Here is a 20093-nt window from a genome sequence, read left to right as displayed (position 1 = left end):
TTGTTTGTTGTGAGGGGGGGTGAGGGGTGAGGTTGTTGTTGTGAGGGGGGTGAGGTTGTTGGTTTGAGGGGGGCTGAGGTTGTTGGTGTGGGAGAGGGGTGAGGTTGTTGTTGTGAGGGGGGTGAGGTTGTTGGTGTGAGGGGGCTGAGGTTGTTGTTGTGAGGGGGTGAGGGGTGAGGTTGTTGTTGTGAGGGGGTGAGGTTGTTGGTGTGAGGGGGTGAGGGGTGAGGTTGTTGTTGTGAGGGGGGTGAGGTTGTTGTTGTGAGGGGGTGAGGTTGTTGTTGTGAGGGAGTGAGGGGGTGAGGTTGTTGGTGTGAGGGGGTGAGGGGTGAGGTTGTTGTTGTGAGGGGGGTGAGGTTGTGTTGTGAGGGGGCTGAGGTTGTTGTTGTGAGGGGGGTGAGGTTGTTGTTGTGAGGGGGGTGAGGTTGTTGTTGTGAGGGGGGTGAGGGGTGAGGTTGTTGTTGTGAGGGGGGTGAGGTTGTTGTTGTGAGAGGGGTGAGGTTGTTGGTTTGAGGGGGGTGAGGTTGTTGTTGTGAGGGGGGTGAGGTTGTTGTTGTGAGGGGGTGAGGGGTGAGGTTGTTGTTGTGAGGGGGGTGAGGTTGTTGTTGTGAGGGGGGTGAGGTTGTTGTTGTGAGGGGGGTGAGGGTTGTTGTTGTGAGGGGGTGAGGTTGTTGTTGTGAGGGGGGTGAGGTTGTTGTTGTGAGGGGGGTGAGGTTGTTGTGTGGGGGGGGTGAGGTTGTTGTTGTGAGGGGGCTGAGGTTGTTGCTGAGGAATTCCCAGGCTCCTTCGGCATCTTCCAAACCCCATAAATACAACCAATTAGAGGACATGAACAGCAGATACCTGGGAATTCCACTGCCTGGAAATTCCCCTCCAATCCACTCACCATCCTGATTTGGAAATTTTGTTTTAAAGTTTATTTATTATCGTGACAAGTAGGTTTACATTAACACTGTAATGAAGTTACTGTGAAAATCCCCTAGTCGCCACACTCTGGTGCCTGTTCGGGTAGGGAGAATTTAGCATGGCCAATGCACCTAACCAGCACGTCATTCAGACGGTGAGAGGAAACCAGAGCACCCAGACGAAACACGCGCAGACACGGGGTGAACACGCAAAGTCTGCACAGACCATGACCCAAGCCGGGAATTGAACCCAGGCACCTGGGCGCTGTGAGTCACCATCGTGCCACTGTGCCACACGTTCCTTCACTGTTGCTGGGTCAATAATCACCATCTCTAACAGCACTGTGGGTTTGCCTACACCTCAGGGACTGCAGCAATTCAAGAAGACAGCTACCACCATCCTCTGAAGGACAATTCGAGATGTGCAGTAAGTGTTGGCCTAGCCAGCAACACCCACATCCCATGAAAAAATATTTTTTAAATAAGTATGGCAGCATCTTCTCATGGGGGAGGTAGTACTGGCAAAGAAGGTTTCAGTCATTCTTAGTGCATGAGTGCAGTGAAAATTGATCAAATTGGCAAAAATCCTCATTTGTATTGAAGGATCCAATATCATCAAAATAATACGCTAAGGTGGAACTCAAGTGAAATCACACCTGTCTTTTCTTTTCTTTGTATAAAGTCTTCTTTGTTTTTCAAATCTAGGTTTGCCTTGGTAATGCTCAATGAAATTGTAGTGCTAAAATAACTTGTTAACTGTCTGTCAAGGAAATAGTATCTGTCAGTAAGACTGTTGTGGAGATTGTGAAAAGCAGTTTTGCATTGCAAGGAAAAATCCACACCGACCACCAGAAGCTAGTGGTGCTGCAATGATAAAGCAGCGATTGAATGGGGCAAGTCTACAATTCCCGGGCACAATGGGGAGCTATGTTCACCAGACGCAGGGGTTGGAGATGGGACCGAAACACTTTGGGCAGGATTTTCTCATCCCATCCACCATGGCAATCATAGGTGGGAGGGTGGGGGTTGTGGGGGGGGGGGGGGGGGGGGGGGGGGGGGGCAGACTGGTGACCTTGGGTGGCATTTTCCGATCTTGCAGCGAGTGCAGCCGGAAAATCCTGCCCTGTATCACCAATTCTCTGACCCACATTCACAATGTCCACTTAGGTTGTGGAATTACCCCCTGAAGAAGTTGGGTGCGATCTTACCAGCCGACCACGCCACGCTCGCGCTGCAGTGAGGTTGGAGCATTTGGCACCCAGCTACATCTCCGTTCACTGCAGCGGAATGGGGAAAATCCCACCGGCGTGAACGATGGTAACATTCCGGCCATAAGCTCCCAAAGGGTAGAGGTGCAACCTAGAAACATCTGCTTGTTTTGTGCAGGCAAACAATACAAGTGTCCAGGTGAAAAACAAAATCGCTGACTTTGTCAGAATATCAATTGATATGAAATGGTGAAACATTTGGGCCCATAAGTAGCCTCGTCCACATTCACAGTGAAACTTCCAAAAGTGAAAATTAAAGTATATTGAATGTGATGTCTTGTAATTCCAGCGTTCAGTCTTTCCTGTCAGAGTCAGTCAGGGGGGTTTTGGGAGTGTGTGACTCTGCTCCCTTAAAGTACTGTGGCTGTCACGATGTGGAGATGTTGGCGTTGGACTGGGGTAAACACAGTACGAAGTTTCACAACACCAGGTTAAAGTCCAACGTGTTTATTTGGTAGCAAATGCCACTAGCTTTCGGAGTGCTGCTCCTTCGTCAGGTTAGTCAGTTAACCTGACGAAGGAGTGGCACTCCGAAAGCTAGTAGCATTTGCTACCAAATAAATCTGTTGGATTTTAACCTGGTGTCGTGAGACTTCTTACTGTGTTGCACTGCGGCTGAACTAGGCCAATTGAATATTCCTGGGCTCCCATGGAAATTTCCTCCTCTAATGTCTATGTGACAAAGTCTGAACTGTTCATTTCATTTACCAAGATGTCAAACTGTGCCTTTGGTCTGGAGATCAAGAGCTGGATTTATCATCTGTTGATAGCTGATGTAAATGACAGCATTGTTCCTGTGTGCTGAAAGAACTGTTTTTTTTGGTTCAGGAATTCTTCCCAATACTTTTGTTTTGTGCTGCTGGCAAGAAAACAGTTTTCATTAAACAACCAGGTTCTTTATAAACTGCAGGCTCTGTGCACTGTGAGTGGGATAGCACACCATTGGATTAACAATTACTCTCCAGTTTTGGCATACTATACACTAGAATCTGTCCTGGATAAAGGGTCTGTCATGATTAAGATGAGAAAGTTTATATATTTTAATATCTGGGAGCTGTGTGCTCAGTAAACAGGAGGGAGCATCCTGCCTCTAATCTGCATTTTATTTTTTTCCAATTTTATCACTGAGTAAAGGGAATTTCTGATTTTGAGATGATGTGATTCTCCCGCTACTTAACTGAGAAAATGCATCTACCAGTGAGTCTGATTGCAGTTCAACTGTTGGGGGGGTGGCCTTATCATCTTGACAGTAAGCAGTCGACAGCTGCCGACAGCTTTCACAGGTTGTGGGGGGAAGCGGTTGCTAATCAAACGCCAGACGTTTACTGAAAGACTCAGCTACATCACAGAAGGAGCTTCCAAATTGTGACATCTACCACCAAGAAAGACAAGCTAGGGACAGCAGGCACGTGTGGACACCACCGACCCCAGGTCCCCCCTCCAATTCATACACCATTCTGCCTTGGAAATATATCGCCGTCCCTTCACTGTCACTGGGTCAATCTCCCTCTGTCACAGCACTCCGGAGGTAGCTACACCTCAGGGACAGCAGCGGTTCAGAAAGGCCTTTTGAAGGGATCCACCAACCCTCCACCGAAGGTCTCAGGAGAAGCCACAATTCTCATTCAGGATTCCTGCTCCTGATCACTGTCCTGTCACCCACTGGAAATCAGATGTGAGCATGTTTTTTCAAATTAGTTTATGGGATGTGAGCATTGCTGGCTGAACCAGCATTTATTCCTGTCCCTTATCGTCCTCTATTACAGAAAGCCTTTGAGAGTCAACAGCATTGCTGTGAGTCTGGAGTCACATGTAGGTCAGACCAGATAAGGATGGCAGACTTCCTTCCCTAAGGGACATAGTGAGCCAGATGGTCACCAATAAGCTTTCAATTTCAGATTTTTATTGAATTCAAATTTCACGATCCGCTGTGGCCCCGAATCTTGCCCTGGGTCTCCGGATTACTAGTCCAGTGACAATACCACTGTGTCACTGCCTCATTATGATGCTTCATGTGATTAAATTGCTGATAAGCGCTCGGTGTTTAGGCATACACATAAAAAATGGTTGGTTCCGTAAGGCATTAGAGGTCTGCAAGCTTTGGTGGAACCATTTCCTGGGAAGAATCAGGCCTCACTCACCCCCTTGCCTGGTGCTAATCAGCTGGAATACATCTGAAACATGTTCCATCCGCCAAGAATGAAACACACCCACTTTCCTGGGGCGGCTGTTTGCGTTCACTGAGGCATTATAGCTTGTGACAATGGGGAAAGAAGACTAACTGTAGGCCCAAGAGGCCTCCAGCAATAATAATGGCTGCTTAGCTCAGGGGCGGCACGGTGGCACAGTGGTTAGCACTGTTGCCTCACAGCTCCAGAGACCTGGGTTCAATCCCTGGCTTGGGTCACTGTCTGTGTGGAGTTTGCACATTCTCCCTGTGTCTGCGTGAGTTTCATCCAGATATCCAGTTTTCTCCCACACTCCAAAGACATGTGGATTCGGTACATTTGCCAGGCTAAATTGTCCCTTAGTCTCCTGGGATGTGTAGATTAGAGGGATTAGCAGGTTAAGTATGTGGGGTTATGGGAATGGGGCCTAGATGGAATTGTTATAGGTGCAGACTCGATGGGCAGAATGGTCTCCTTCTGCACTGTAGGGGTTCTATGATTCTATTATAGCTTCTGAAAATGGGGAAAGAAGACTATCTGGAAGCCCAAGAGGCCTCCAGCAATAATAATGGCAGTTCAGAGATTTCCTACACCCTGTCCTGAAACCACAGTGGGGCAACCTACAGACCCAGTTCACTGCCAGCACTTGTCAAAGGGCATGCTAAGCTTCAGCATCATCCCAACAGATGGCACTCAGGCTCCACTCAGTTCCTCCAACTTCATCCGGACAGACTCATTCCTCTCGGATGCTTTTCCAAATGAGTGCCTTCCCCCAGTGTCCCAAATCCCAAATAAAGTAGGAAGCTTCACTAGGGCCTTACTGTGTCTCTTGCATGATTGTGGGGCTGCTCAATACCCCAAGGAACCCAGAGGAAAATCCTGTGCAATACAAAGGCTGCAATATACAGGACTTTGGCTCAATTTTTCTTTGCTTCCATCCCAGAGATACAGTCAAAAAAAATTATCCTGATGTCTTCAGGGCAAGGGAAAAGAAAGAGGAACAAAGGTGTAGATAAATTATCATAGGAATCATAGGTTTCAGTGCAGAAGGAGGCATGGCAGCCCATCAAGTCTGCACCGACAACAATCCCACCCCAGGCCTTAACCCCACAACTCCACACATTTACCAATCCCTCTAACCTACACATCCCGGGACACTAAGGGACAATTTACCATGGCCAATCAACCTAACCCACACATCTTTGGACTGTCGGAGGAAACCCACGCATACACGGGGAGAACATGCAAACTCCACACAGTCAGTAAACTCAAACCGGGAATCAAAGTCAGGTCCCTGGAGCTATGAGGCAGCTAACCACTGTGCCACTGTGCCGCCCATGTGCCACTGTGCTACCCAATATTTGTCCAGCAATTAAGGTTACAAGAATTGTTTCACAATGATGGTGGAGTGTAACACAGATGATAAAGTGCTATTGCTTGACAGAAGACAAAACCACAACTGATAATGACAGACAATTATATATTTTGACCAGAATTTGAATGTAGGTGTCACAATGGGTGATAAAGCAGATGGCATCTGCACTGACTCTGCCAGTCAGGGAGATATGAGGACTGCACATCAAAACCAAGAACGTTATTCTGCCAACAATCACATCGCGTCTTCACAGGCAGTGTCAAGCAATAACCTCGAGAATATCCATGACAACAGGCTGCTCTTTTCAAGAAGTGTTTACAGCTTTGACATCCCGGAAGATGTAATGCCAGGTAATGTGATTAATTCCTCACGATTTGAAGCTCTCCTCGACAAATGCTAATTCAGTAACTTTTTGCAGGGCGTGAAATTAAAAACTCTGCAGAATTGCCCAGGATTTACTTGCTTCCCTGGCTCATGAAATAAATTTGTTTGAATAAAAGTGAAGACGCGGTCCAATTTAACCAGGTAGTAGGAAATGTTTGACTGTTTCCTCCGATGCAGATTTGTGGGTTTGGTTTCACTGTCCCCTGATTAGATGTAGACTGAGATGCACGCTATGCACAAGAAGGGACTTGCATTGCCTGTAATCATGAACTGTTACATGTTGCAAATGATGCTGGTGAAACCACATTTGTAACATTGAGTGATGAATTACACATTGAGTCGAAGTTTCAGAGAAGAATGATGGAACTGATTGCAGGACCTAGGGCCTTAGATTATCAAAATAAATTAACTGAACTACATCTATTTTCATTAGAGAAAAGAAACTGAGAGAGAACATTTTAAATTTATTTATTAGTGTCACAAGTAGGCTTACATTAACATGGCAATGAAGTTACTGTGAAAGTTCCCGAGCCATCACATTCCAGTGCCTACTTGGGTACGCTGAGGGAGAATTTAGCATGGCCAATGCACCTAACCAGCACATCTTTCTGACTGTGGGAGGAAACCAGAGCACCTGGAGGAAACCCACACAGACATGGGGAGAACATGCAGACTTCACACAGGCCGTGGCCCAAGCCAGGGATCGAACATGGGTCCCTGGCGCTGTAAGGCAGCAGTGCCACCCACTGTGCCACTGTGCACTCAGTTTGCTAATAATGCTAAGACAGAAATTCCATGTCAAAGTGAGGAGGCCATTTGAGCAATTTATTAGAGATCACGAGTATAAAATTAGCTAGCTTCAAATAAGGCCAAGCTGAGAATTCTGCTGCTTCACCAGAGTGATAGAAACAGACGCCCTAAACTAATGATGTCTGCTTGATAATGACTTTCAAATCTGGTCACGTTTTAGGGATGAGTAGAAGGGAAGAAAATCAAATACTCCGAGGAATGCAACGGTTCACACATAGCTGGAACCAAATGTGGTCATGTGCAGAAAGCAGTTGGTCAGATTTAAATAACGGAAATGTGGAATATTGTTTGACCATCTTTGGACTCGGGGATGGAGAGACGTATTCAGGCAGACAGTTTATCCAAGGTTCCCTTCAGTGATTGATTATGTATGCACAGCAGGCTCCATTATGTGGCTGATTGTGCAGGGTCTGTGGAAAGAGATTGAATGCTTTCAATCATTCCACAAACTTTGTAATATTCTGTCCATTGTAGCTGCATGCTGTTTAAAGCATCCCTGCTATTTTGAGCATTCTCACTGTTCAAGCTTCAAGTATCCAATTTGTATGAGGATATAGTAAAACCATCTCCACATGATATTTATCTGTATAATTTAAAGTAGGGTTATAAAACATTACAGCATGGAAACAGGCCCTTCGGCCCATCGATCCATGCTGACCATGGTGCCCTCCCAGCTAGTCCCATTTGCCTGCATTTGGCCCACATCCCTCTAATCCTTTCCCATCCATGTATATACCTAAATGCTTTTTAAAGTAAAGTATATAAATCGTAAAGTATGTTGTAAAGTATTTCCAAATACATAATTTACAGAAAATATTAATTAGAAAAAGATTTCCCTCAGTGCAGATTTAATTACAATTTGACATTGGTTTTAAATAGTGTCTACAAAGGTCGATGAAAATTTAGGAGACATGGTTAGTAAGTTTGCAGATGACACCAAGAGTGGTGGCATAGTGGACAGTGAAGAAGGTTATCTAGGATTGCAACGGGATCTTGGTCAATTGGGTCAGTGGGCTGATGAACGGCAGATGGAGTTTAATTTCAATAAATACAAGGTTTTGCATTTTGATAGATTGAACTAGGGCAGGACTTATTCAGTTAATGGTAGGGCATTGGGGAGAGTTATAGAACAAAGAGATCTAGGGGTGCAGGTTCATCGCTCCTTGAAAGTGGAGTCACAGGTGGACAGAGGGTAAAGAAGGCATTCGGTATGCTTGGTTTCATTGGTCAGAACATTGAATATAGGAATTGGGACATCTTGTTGATGTTGTACAAGATATTGATAAGGCCACATTTGGAATGCTGTCTACAGTTCTGTTCACCCTATTATAGAAAGGACAGTATTAAACTAGAAAGGGTGCAGAGAAAACTTACTGGGTGCCACTGGGACTTAATGGTTTGAGTTATAAGGAAATGCTGGGTAGACTGGGACTTGTTTCCCTGGAATGTACAAGACTTAGGGGTGATCTTATAGAGGTCTGTAAAATAATAAGGGGGATAGATAAAGTTGATAGTCAATATCTTTTCCCAAAGATAGGGACGTCTAAAACTAGAGGGCATATGTTTAAGGGGAGAGATACAAAAGGATCCAGAGGGGCAATTTTTTTCACTTAGAGGGGAGTGAGTGTCTGAATTGTCTGCCAGAGGGAGTAGTAGAGGTGGGTACAATTCTCTCTTTTAAAAAGCATTTGGACAGTGTATGGAAAGATTGATATAGAGGGATATGGGCCAAACATGAACAATTGGGACTAACTTAATGGTAAAATCTGGGAGGCATGGACAAGTTGGGCTAAAGGGCCTGTTTCCATGCTGTAGACCTCTGTGACTCTATGACTCTAATTTGTGTGAAGTTTTTTCAGTGTTCTACTCCAAATGTGGGGTTTCACAGTGAAGCAGATAAATGCCTCTGTATCAAATGATACATAACATTTTCTCTTTTATTCAAACCAGGCACCGTTGTGGGTTTAGTGAGAGCTTCTGCTCTAAATCATGGAGTCGATGACAAGGTGTATGCAATACAAGAAGATGATGGGAATGGTCTCTTTGTTATCAATCCAGCTACCGGAAATTTTACACTGGCTCGTCCTTTAGACTTTGAGTCTGCAAAGTATTACATTCTCAGTGTGAAAGCTGCTAACACAGATGGGCAATTCAGTGTGATTCGGGCTTACTTCAATGTGCTGGATATCAATGACAACCCTCCAGTCTTCAATCCTGATTCCTACAGTATTAACATCATGGAAAATGTGCCCATTGGCACCAGTGTTTTAACTCTGAATGTGACTGATGCTGACGAAGGTGAGATATACAGACTTCTTTCCCAAAGTTTTGGGAACTTCCTAATATATTTGCGATTAATATTTGTACCTGAGCATCTGGGTGAATTGTACAAGGTGGTTGCAGCAAAGGTGATGAGGGAGGGTAATAGCAGTAATAAGCAATTATTAATGAAATGCACACACTTAAAAGATATACTGCATGTTTGGGGTAACAAAGTCTAGTGCACTGTCTTTCCACACGCATATGGAATGAATTAGATTTGATTCCATGTTCCAAAGTGAAGGTCCATATCGTATTGCATTATTTACATGAAACAGTGTGCTAGACAGTGTGACAAGAGTACACACAGGTTACAGAAAAAGACACACAAAGTGAGTGAAACAATGGAACTTCTATCTGATATCTCCAGGAAATCACACGGAAATCCAAATGTTCATTATACAAGACTCCCTTTGATTAATTAATCTGACATGTATTCACCATCTTACTTGTCACTGTAATGATTCAGGAAGCCTGACTGGAAAAGAACATAGTTTGTTATAGAATGCAAATAAAACCACTACCGTGGTGTACATCCACTAATCTATGCCTGGGACTAGCAGTCCAGCAGGCCCAGTCCTGGGCCTATCTTATAAAAAGTTCAGGTAATGAATGAGTTTCAGCTGGATAGACCATTGCCTGTTACCAGGGGAACTTGAACTCAGCGAGCCCCACAGGGAGATCAATCAATAATTGTCCATGGACCTTGTGGGGTTATCACAATCACAATGTACGGTTTTTGATGTCATACAGTTAATGAACAATCAATTAGCAAGTAAACAACATTCACTGAGACCGCCTCAGAAAGATTCTACCCAGTTGATGACATTTCCTTATTTGAGAACATCATAATATAACACAATAAACCTTTACACGCCGAAACCTGCCAGCAGTCCTGTAAAACCCTCTTCTTACCCAATACGTGGCCTTGAACAAAAAGTTCATGATTTTGTTACATTATACAATTAATGTTGCTATTGTGTCATTTCCAGCAGATTCCATGACAAAATAGGAAACATGTTCAGTGGAGCATGTGGTGATGTCTATCGACCATTTCAGCATTTCAACAATAACATGGACTTTGTATTTTTAAGAAAGTATAGGGTACAGATGCTACAGGAAAGATAGAACAGAAGGAAAGAAAGGAGGGGGAGTTGCACTTTTGATTAGGGAAAGCATCACAGCTGTACTGAGAGGGGATATATCCGAGGATTCAGCCACTGAGTCTATTTGGGTAGAACTGAGAAATAAGAAGGGGGAAATCACTTTTATAGGTTTGGACTATAGGCCCCCAAATAGTCAGCGGGAAATTGAGGAGCAAATATGTAAGGAGATTACAGATAGCTCCAAAAAAAATAGGGTGTAATAGTCAGAGATTTTAACTTTCCCAACATTGACTGGGGCAGCCATAGTATTAGAGGGTTGGATGGAGAGAAATTTATTGAGTGTATTCAGGAGGAATTTCTCATTCAGTATATGGATGGCCTGACTAGAGAGGGGGCAAAACTTGACCTCCTCTTGGAAAATAAGGAAGGGCAGGTGACAGAAGTGTCAGTGAGGGATCACTTTGGGACCAGTTGACCCTAATTCTATTGGTTTTAAGATAGCTATGGAGAATGATATGTCTGGCCCAAAAGTTAAAATTCTAAATTGGGGCAAGGCCAATTTTGATGGTATCAAATAGGAACTTTCAAAACTTAATTGGGGAGTCTATGGGAAGGCAAACAGATGTCTGGTAAGTGGCACACTTTCAAAAATGTGTTATCCAGGGTTCAGGATAAACACGTTCCTCTTTGAGTGAAGGGCAAGGCTGGCAGATGTAGGGAACCCTGGATGACTCGGGATATTGAGGCCCTGGTCAAGAAGAGGAAAGAGACACATGACATGCATAGGCAGCTGGGATCAAGTGAATCCCTGTAGGGGGTATAGGAGTAGAATTAAGAGAGAAATCAGGAGGGAAAAAAGGGGACACAAGACTGTTTTGGCAGATAAGGCAAAGGAGAATCCAAAGAGCTTCTACAAATACATAAAGGGCAAAAGAGTAATAAGGGAGAGAGTAGTGCCTCTTCAGGATCAAAAAGGTAACTATGTGCAGATCCACAACAGATGGGTGAGACCCTAAATGAATATTTCTCATCAGTATTTACGGTAGAGAAAAGTATGGATGTTAGGGAACTTGGGGAAATAAATAGTGATGTCGTGAGGAATGTACATATTACAGAGAAGGAGGTGCTAGATGTCTTAATGTGCATCAGTAAATAAATCCCCAGGACCTGACAATGTGTATCCCAGGACATTGTGGGAGGCTAGGGAGGAAATTTAGAGTACCCTAGCCGAAATATTTGAATCATCAATTGTCACAGGTGAGATGCCTGAAGATTGGAGAGTAGCAAATGTTGTGCCTTTGTTTAAAAACGACTGCAGGGAAAAGCCTGGGAACTCCAGGCCAGTGAGCCTCACATCTGTGGTGGGTAAATTGTTAGAAGGTATTTTGAGAGATAGGATTTACAGGCATTTAGAGATGAAAGGACTGATTAGGGACAGTCAGCATGACTTTGTGAGTGGAAAATCATGTCTCACAAATTTGACTGAGGTTTTTGAAGGGGTAACCAAGAAGATAAATGAGGGCAGTGCATTTGATGTTGTCTACATGGACTTTAGCAAGGCCTTTGACAAGGTATTGCATGGTAGGTTGTTGCATAAGGTTAAATCTCACGGGATCCAGGGTGAGGTATCTAATTGGATACAAAATTGGCTTCTTGACGGAAGCCACAGGGTGGTTGTAGAGAGTGGTTTTTCAAACTGGAGGCTGTGACCAGTGGTGTGTCTCAGGGATCAGTGCTGGGTCCACTGTTATTTGTCATTTATATTAATGATTTGGATGAGAATATAGGAGGCATGGTTAGTAAGTTTGCAGCTGACACCAAGATTGGTGACATAGTGGACAGTGAAGAAAGTTATCTCCAATTGCAGCGGGATCTTGATCAATTGGGCCAGTGGGCTGACAAATGGCAGATGGAGTTTAATTTAGACAAATGTGAAGTCTTGCATTTTGGTTGATTGAACCAGGGCAGGATTTACTCAGTTAATGGTAGGGCATTGGGGAGAGTTACAGAACAAAGAGATCTAGGAGTACATGTTCATAACTCCTTGAAAGTGAAATCATAGGTGGACAGAATGGTGAAGAAGTTATTCGGCATGCTTGGTTTCATCGGTCAGAACAATGAATACAGGAGTTGGGACGTCTTGTAGAAGCTGTACAAGACATTGGTAAGGCCACACTTGGAATACTGTGTGATATTCTGGTCACCCTATTAATGAAAGGATATTATTAAACTAGAAAGAGTGCAGAAAAGATTTACTAGGATGCTACCAGGTCTTGAGGGATTGAGTTACAAAAAGAAGTTGGATAGATTGGGACTTCTTTCTCTGGAACATAGGAGGCTGAGAGGTGATCTTATAGAGGTCAATAAAATAATGAGAGGCATAGATCAGATAGATAGTCATTATCTTTTCCAAAGATAAGGGAATCTAAAACTAGAGGGCATAGGTTTAAGGTGAGAGGGGAGGGGTACAAAGGTGTCCAGAGGGGCAATTTTTTCGCAGAGGGTGATGAGTGTCTGGAACAAGCTGTCAGAGGTAGTAGTAGAGGCAGGTACAATTTTATCTTTTAAAAAGCATTTAGGTAGTTACATGGGTATGATGGGTATAGAGGGATATGGACCAAATGCAGGCAATTGGGATTAGCTTAGGGGTTTTCAAAAAAAAGGGGGCATAGACTCTGTGACTCTATTAATGCCTAATTAGAATGTGTGTAAAATGCACAATGCATGTGCCCGAGGTAGTCATCATAGAGAAAGGGCAAAACAGGCTCACATTCCAAATTTGACAATTTCTTTCATTCTATGGCACCAACTCTAAACATTGGTAAACAAATTGAGGTAGTGACCCAGAAGATCTAGGGGGGCATAATACCAACAGTTTTGCCAAATCAGTGTCTACTGTGGGACTCTGCCATTGCCTGCTAAAGTATGTGGGCTTGTATTTCACCAACTTTGCTGGAAGAATGTTGTTGGTGACTAAACACTGTCCTCTAACGCTTCTTGGCCTCTCCAACAACAACACCTGTAACATGCATTTATATAGTGCCTTTAACATAGGTCGGGACTTTCCAATCGACTCATTGAGAGCAAGGTGGAAAATTTGGCAGAGCGGCAAAAAGCCCATTGACTTTTGGCGAGACCAGAAAATCCCAGCCAAAGTAAATTGGCCCAACATGCCACACAGAAGCAATATCAAATGGAATGTAAGGCAACACTGCCATAGATGGTTAAAATGTCAGATTTTAAGGAGTACCTTAAATGTGGAATTCCAGTACCTGGAACCAAGGCAGCTGAAGGCAGGACTGCCATTGGCAGCACAATTAAAACCAGAGATGCTGAAGAGTTTAGACTTTGACCAGTGTGGAGATCTTAGAGGATTGGAAGGCTAGAGGAATTAGAGAGATAGGAGGAGTGAGGCCACGGAGGGATTTGAAAATGAGGATGAGAATCTTACAATCTAGGCATTGTTGGATAGCAAGCTAATGTAGATTGGTGATAACAGGAGTGATAGAACAGAATAGAATCATAGAATCTCAACTGTACAGAAGGATGCCATTTAGTCCATTTGACCCTGTACCAACAACAATCCCAACCAGATCTTATCCTGTGTATTTACCCTAGCTAATCCCCCTGACACTAGGCTCAATTTTAGCATGGCCAATAAACCTAACCTGCACATTTTTGGACTGTGGGAAGAAACCGGACCACCCAGAGGAATCCCATGCAGACATGGGGAGAATGTGCAAACAGTGACAGTGACCCAAGGTCAGATTTGAACCTGGGTTGTTGGAGCTGTGAGTTGCAGTACTAACCAATGTGTCATGTGGCAATAGGAGAGCAGAACTTGGTGAGAGTAAAGGCATAGGCACAGAGTATAGGGTGACCTGAGGTTTATGTAGGGTGGGAGATGGGAGGCTGGGCAAAGCTGTGCTGGGATTGTTAAGTCTGGAGGTAACAAAGGCATGGTTGAGAGTTTCAGCTGCAGATGGACTGAGGCAGAGGTGAAATCAGTGATGAAATGGAAATAGAAATAGGCAGTTTTGATGATGGAGAAGAATATTTAGACAGAAGTTCATCTTGGAGTCAGGCATGACACCAAAATTGCAAACAGTCTGGAGTTTAATTGCTAATCCCAGATTAGATCTTGATGTGGACCTACTTCTGCAAGTCCTGACAGAGTGCCAAGATGCAGGATCACCTGACTTAGGGAGTCTCTAATCATGGCCCTGTCTTGTTATGTTGATGACTTTCCCAAGAGACATCTTAGAAGTTTGCATTAAAATCTGGGTCCTGACTAAGTTTGCAATGTCAGCTCAGTCCAACAGTAACACTGCCAAATTTGAATCAAATCATTGTGGGTTCAAGATTCATTGGAAGGGGAAGAGTACGTTTAGTGCAGTGCTGAGCAAATGCAACATTGTCAAAGATGCTAATTTTTGCATGACGCATTAAACAATGGCATTGAGGACTTAAATTATCACACAACACTATACAAAGTTCGCCTGAGAATTTTTTCCTATGTCTTAACCTATATTTATCTCTCAACTTGCATTTCCAAACAGATTAACTGTTCACTTACATCACTGCTGCCTGTTGGAGCTGGCTGTGCATAAATCTGTCTGTCTTGCTTGTTGAAAAACCAATATTGACTTCAAAACCAACTTAGTTCATGCAAATTGGCAGCACTTTGGCACTGTGGTTAGCACTGCTGCCTCACAGTGCCAGGGACCCGGGTTCAATTCCTGGCTTGGGTCACTGTCTGTGTGGAGTTTGCACATTCTCCCCATATCTGTGTGGGTTTTCTCTGGGTGCTCTGCTTCCCTCCCACAGTCCAAAAAATGTGCTGGTTAGGTACATTGGCTATGCTAAATTCTCCCTCAGTGTACCCGAACAGGTGCTGGAGTGTGGCGACTAGCGGAATTTCACTGTAACTTCATTGCAGGGTTCTATATGTCTATTCATGACACTAACAAATAAAAAAGTCACGCCTTGGAGATGCACAAATTGTTTTGTAAAAGTTGTTTTGTTAAAGGCTGTATGACTTTAGGGTCTCAGAGAGAGGCAGTGAATACTGGAAATCTGAACTGGAATGCTGCAATATCTCTGCATCAGAAAGTGAAAGGTTGGCGTTCGGGATGGAAACCTTCACCGGAACTAATGCATCTGGAGCAGAAGCAAAAGCAGAAAGGAGAACAGACAAGGGTTAAGAGTACCGAAAAATAGACAGCGACTGGGTTCAATAACCCATCAATTGCTTTTTAAATGCAGAAAGGATTTATGAAGGAAAGTATAGTGGTTAAATGCCTGTTATGCAAGTGATAAACTGTGTTACAAAGATAGTTTGCCACTTATAAGCTTTTTAAAATCTTGTTTTCAAAAAAGAACTAGCGATGTTTATCATGAACATTTAAATTTTGCTTATATTTTTAATATTAACAAATAGCATTTCATAGTTTTATTAATTAAGTTTCTTTTTTTCTTAAATGAGTTTACCAGTAAAATACAATGAAGGCCTCAGGTTTGTGCTGAGGAAGTTGGTCTCCACTGGGGTAGCAGCAGAAGGGATGTTATGATTGGCTACTTGTGCCCTAAATGAGGAAGTTTAACCCAACCAGGGTTTGCAGTCCTTCCCCAATCCAATCCAGTCCAGCCCAGTCCAGTCCAATCCAATCCAGTCCAGTCCAGTCCAGTCCAATCCGCTCCAGCCTAGTCCAGTCCAATCTAATCCAGTCCAGTCCGGTCCAATCTAATCCAGTCCAGTCCAGTCCAGTCCAACCTAATCCAATCCAATCCAGTCCAGTCCAGTCCAATCTAATCCAATCCAATCCAGTCCAGTCCAGTCCAATCTAATCTAATCCAATCCAGTCCAATCCAGTCCAATCTAATCCAATCCAGCCCAGTCCAGTCCAATGCAATCCAATCCAATCCCCACTTTTGGAAGAGTTTCCATAGGGATATGGGAACATAAGAAATAGGAGCATTGAGTCTTTGCTGCCATTCAATACAATCATGACAGATCTTGTATGAGGACAGTGCTCCATTCTGAATGGCCCTATGTATAAGTATGTAGCCTGCTGAGATCTAATATCAAAACTTAATAATGGTCACTTGGCCAAGGAAACCTACACCACTGGGCTGAATTTTACAGGCCATCCGTGGGTAGAAAAACAGTCAGGCAGAGCTGTAAATGTGGGGTGTCGTGTACTCACCATCGGTTCACCTATCCATTCCCACCATGATCTGGGTGGCCCGGGAGGTATCGGATGGATTGTGGATTGCCCACCGGTGACCCAATTGAGGCCTTGAAATCCCTAATTAAGAGCCTGATCCCACCGATAAAACAGGTGGTGGGAGAGACCTGTGCCTGGCATGCAGCCTGGGTATTTTACTCTTACCGGCTGAAAGGATGGAGCTTCCTTCTCCATCCCTGCGTCAATCAGATGCCTCCCTCCCATAGTTTTGCAATCCTCAACCCTTCCCCTGTCCAACATACCTCTCACTGAGGCTTATCAGCCTGGCCCCAACAAGATCCCAGACTTCCCTGAAAGTCCTGGCCCATCGCTGAACTGCCTTGACCTCCCTGCAGCACCAGCAGTGCCCACCACTCCAGCACTGCTGGTGTGTAGACCTGTGAGCCTCTGAATGGCCTCATAATGGTTAAGAGCCATTGCTCCAAAATATTGAAGTGGGGCAAACTGGCTAAGCAGAGGCAGGCTGGCCAATGACATTTATACTGGGGTGAGGGGATCCCACCCTCAGTGTAGAATCCAGCCCACAGTCTTCAGAAAAGGGGGGAAGAAAATTGGTAAGAAGGAGTTTTAATGTAGTAACCCAGAAAGAAGTCTCACTTCATCAAGTGAGTGGCTACTCACTCACCTGATGAAGGAGCAGCTCTCCGAAAGCTCGTCATTCCAAATAAATCTGTTGGACTTTAACCTGCTGTTGTGAGACTTTTTACTGTGTTTACCCCAGTCCAATGCCAGCATCTCCACAATATAGTAACCCAGCATGGAACATCATATGAGCTGGTGCCGGGGCCTTCCACTGCTGTTTATGAACTGGTTACTGATAATTGTTATGGGGGACTTTAACTTTACTAATATTGATTGGAATTGCTATAGCTCTAGCTCGTTAGAGGGGTCAGTTTTTGTTCAAAGTGTGCAGGAAGGTTTTTTGACTCAGTATGTTGATAGGCCAACTAGAGGTGAGGCTATATTGGATTTGGTGCTGGGTAATGAGCCAGACGAGGTGCAAGACTTGGAAGTTGGTGTGCATTTTGGTGATAGTGACCACAATTCGGTTACGTTCACCTTAGTGATGGAAAGGGATAGGCAGTTTTAGCTGGGGGAAGGGTAATTATGAGGCTATTAGGAGAGAATTAGGAAGCATAGGTTGGACTAGGAGATTACAGGGACTGGGAACGTCTGAAATGTGGAGTTTTTTCAAGGAGCAGCTACTGCGGGTCTGCAATAGGTATGTCCCTGTCAGGCAAGGAGGATTTGGTAAGGCTAGGGAACCGTGGTGCACTAAAAAAGTTGATTCATTGGTTAAAAAGAAAAAGGAGGCTTATGTTCGGATGAAGCTTGAGGGCTCAGGTAGTGCATTAGAAAGCTTTAGATTGGCTAGGAGGGAGTTGAAGAGGGAGTTAAGAAGGGCTAAAAGAGGACATGAGATGACTTTGGCTGATAGGATTAAGGAGAATCCTAAGGCGTTCTATAGGTATGTCAAGAACAGAAGGTTGGTTAGGGCAAGATTAGGGCCAGTTATAGACAGTAGAGGGAAGTTGTGTGTGGAACCGAAAGAGATTGGAGAGGCATTGAACCAATATTTCTCTTCGGTGTTCACGCAGGGGGACATGAATGTAGCTGTGGAGGACACTGGGGTGCAGGGGTGTAAAATAGAAAGTATTGCAGTTGAAACCGGGGATGTGCTGGATATTCTAGAGGGCTTGAAAATAGATAAGTCCCCTGGTCCGGATGGGATTTACCCTAGGATTCTCTGGGAGGCTAGAGAGGTGATTGCAGAGCCTCTGGCTCTGATCTTCAGGTCATCGTTGGTCTCTGGTATAGTACCGGAAGATTGGAGGACAGCGAATGTTGTCCCATTGTTTAAGAAGGGGAACAGAGACTTCCCCGGGAATTATAGACCGGTGAGTCTTACTTCTGTTGTGGGCAAGGTTTTAGAAAGAATTATTAGGGATAGGATTTATAGTTATTTGGAGAGTAATGAATTGATTAGAGACAGTCAGCATGGTTTTGTAGCAGGTAGGTTGTGCCTTACTAACCTTATTGAGTTCTTTGAGAAAGTGACCAAAGAGGTGGATAGGGGTAAGGCAGTTGACGTGGTAGATATGGATTTTAGTAAGGCGTTTGATAAGGTTCACCATGGTGGGCTTCTGCAGAAAATGCAGATGTATGGGATTGGGGGTAATCTAGGTACTTGGATCAGGAATTGGCTGGCAGATAGGAGACAGAGGGTGGTGGTTGATGGTGAATATTCGTCATGGAGTTCAGTTACGAGCGGTGTGCCTCAGGGATCTGTTTTGGGGCCACTGCTGTTTGTAATTTTTATTAATGATCTGGATGAGGGTATAGTTGGGTGGATTAGTAAGTTTGCTGATGACACCAAAGTCGGTGGTGTGGTAGATTGTGAGGAAGGGTGTCATAGTTTGCAGGGTGACTTAGACAGGTTGCAGAGCTGGGCCGCGAGGTGGCGGATGGAGTTTAATGCGAAGAAGTGTGAGGTAATTCACTTCGGTAGGAATAACAGATGTGTTCAGTATAGGGCTAACGGGAGGACTTTGAATAGTGTGGAGGAGCAGAGGGATCTAGGTGTATGTGTACATAGATCCCTGAAAGTTGGGAATCAAGTAGATAAGGTAGTTAAGAAGGCATACGGTGTCTTGGCGTTTATTGGTAGGGGGATTGAATTTAGGAGTCGCAGCGTCATGTTGCAACTGTACACAACTCTGGTGCGGCCGCACTTGGAGTACTGTGTGCAGTTCTGGTCCCCACATTACAGGAAGGACGTGGAGGCTTTGGAGAGGGTGCAGAGGAGGTTTACCAGGATGTTGCCTGGTATGGAGGGGAGGTCATATGAGGAGAGACTGAGGGATTTGGGATTGTTTTCGCTGGAAAGAAGGAGGCTAAGAGGGGATCTTATTGAAACATATAAGATGATTAGAGGTTTAGATAGGGTGGATAGTGATAGCCTTTTTCCTCGGATGGAGAATGCTAGCACGAGGGGGCATGGCTTTAAATTAAGGGGCGGTAGTTATAGGACGGATGTCAGGGGTAGGTTCTTTACCCAGAGGGTGGTGAGGGATTGGAATGCCCTGCCTGCTGCGGTTGTAAATGCGCCTAGTTTGGGGGCGTTTAAGAGATCTGTGGATAGGTTTATGGACGAAAAGGGATTGGTTTAGATTAGTGGGTCAGTGTTTTTTTTAAAAAAAACTGGTCGGCGCAACATCGTGGGCTGAAGGGCCTGTTCTGCGCTGTAATGTTCTATGTTCTATGTTCTACTGAGAGGTCCATCAGGATAACTCAGCAATGACTTTGTATTTTGACAGCCTGGTGAAAAGTTTGGCTTCTGCTCAGATCTGCCTACCTGCCAAGCCCACATCCTCCCTCGTATCATGTCAGCTCTTTTCTCTCCTTACAGAGATCCTCCCTCATATCACAGGGCAGCTCAGATTGTGTACTGGGAGGAATCACAGACATGAAGCTGCTTTCTATCAGTGTGTGGGCAGAGCAGTTCACTCT

At 44.5% G+C, this 20093-nt stretch overlaps 1 protein-coding gene across 2 annotated transcripts in view; it reads left to right on the top strand.

Annotated features, from left to right (window-relative positions):
* Positions 1-20093, top strand: part of LOC145349090 (protocadherin Fat 4) — a 174709-nt gene that overhangs the window by 28279 nt on the left and 126337 nt on the right. For both annotated transcript variants that reach the window (XM_080197421.1, XM_080197420.1), the window contains exons 2-3: positions 5835-6066; positions 8861-9208. In XM_080197421.1, coding sequence (XP_080053547.1) covers positions 5835-6066; positions 8861-9208 — 580 coding nt within the window. The remainder of the gene's footprint in view (positions 1-5834; positions 6067-8860; positions 9209-20093) is intronic.

Source organism: Carcharhinus amblyrhynchos, chromosome 10 (genome assembly GCF_965287045.1).
Source record: "Carcharhinus amblyrhynchos chromosome 10, sCarAmb.v2.hapA, whole genome shotgun sequence".
NCBI lineage: Eukaryota > Metazoa > Chordata > Chondrichthyes > Carcharhiniformes > Carcharhinidae > Carcharhinus > Carcharhinus amblyrhynchos.
Note: the sequence above shows the minus strand (reverse complement) of the source record. Positions and strands in the feature narration are given on the sequence as shown.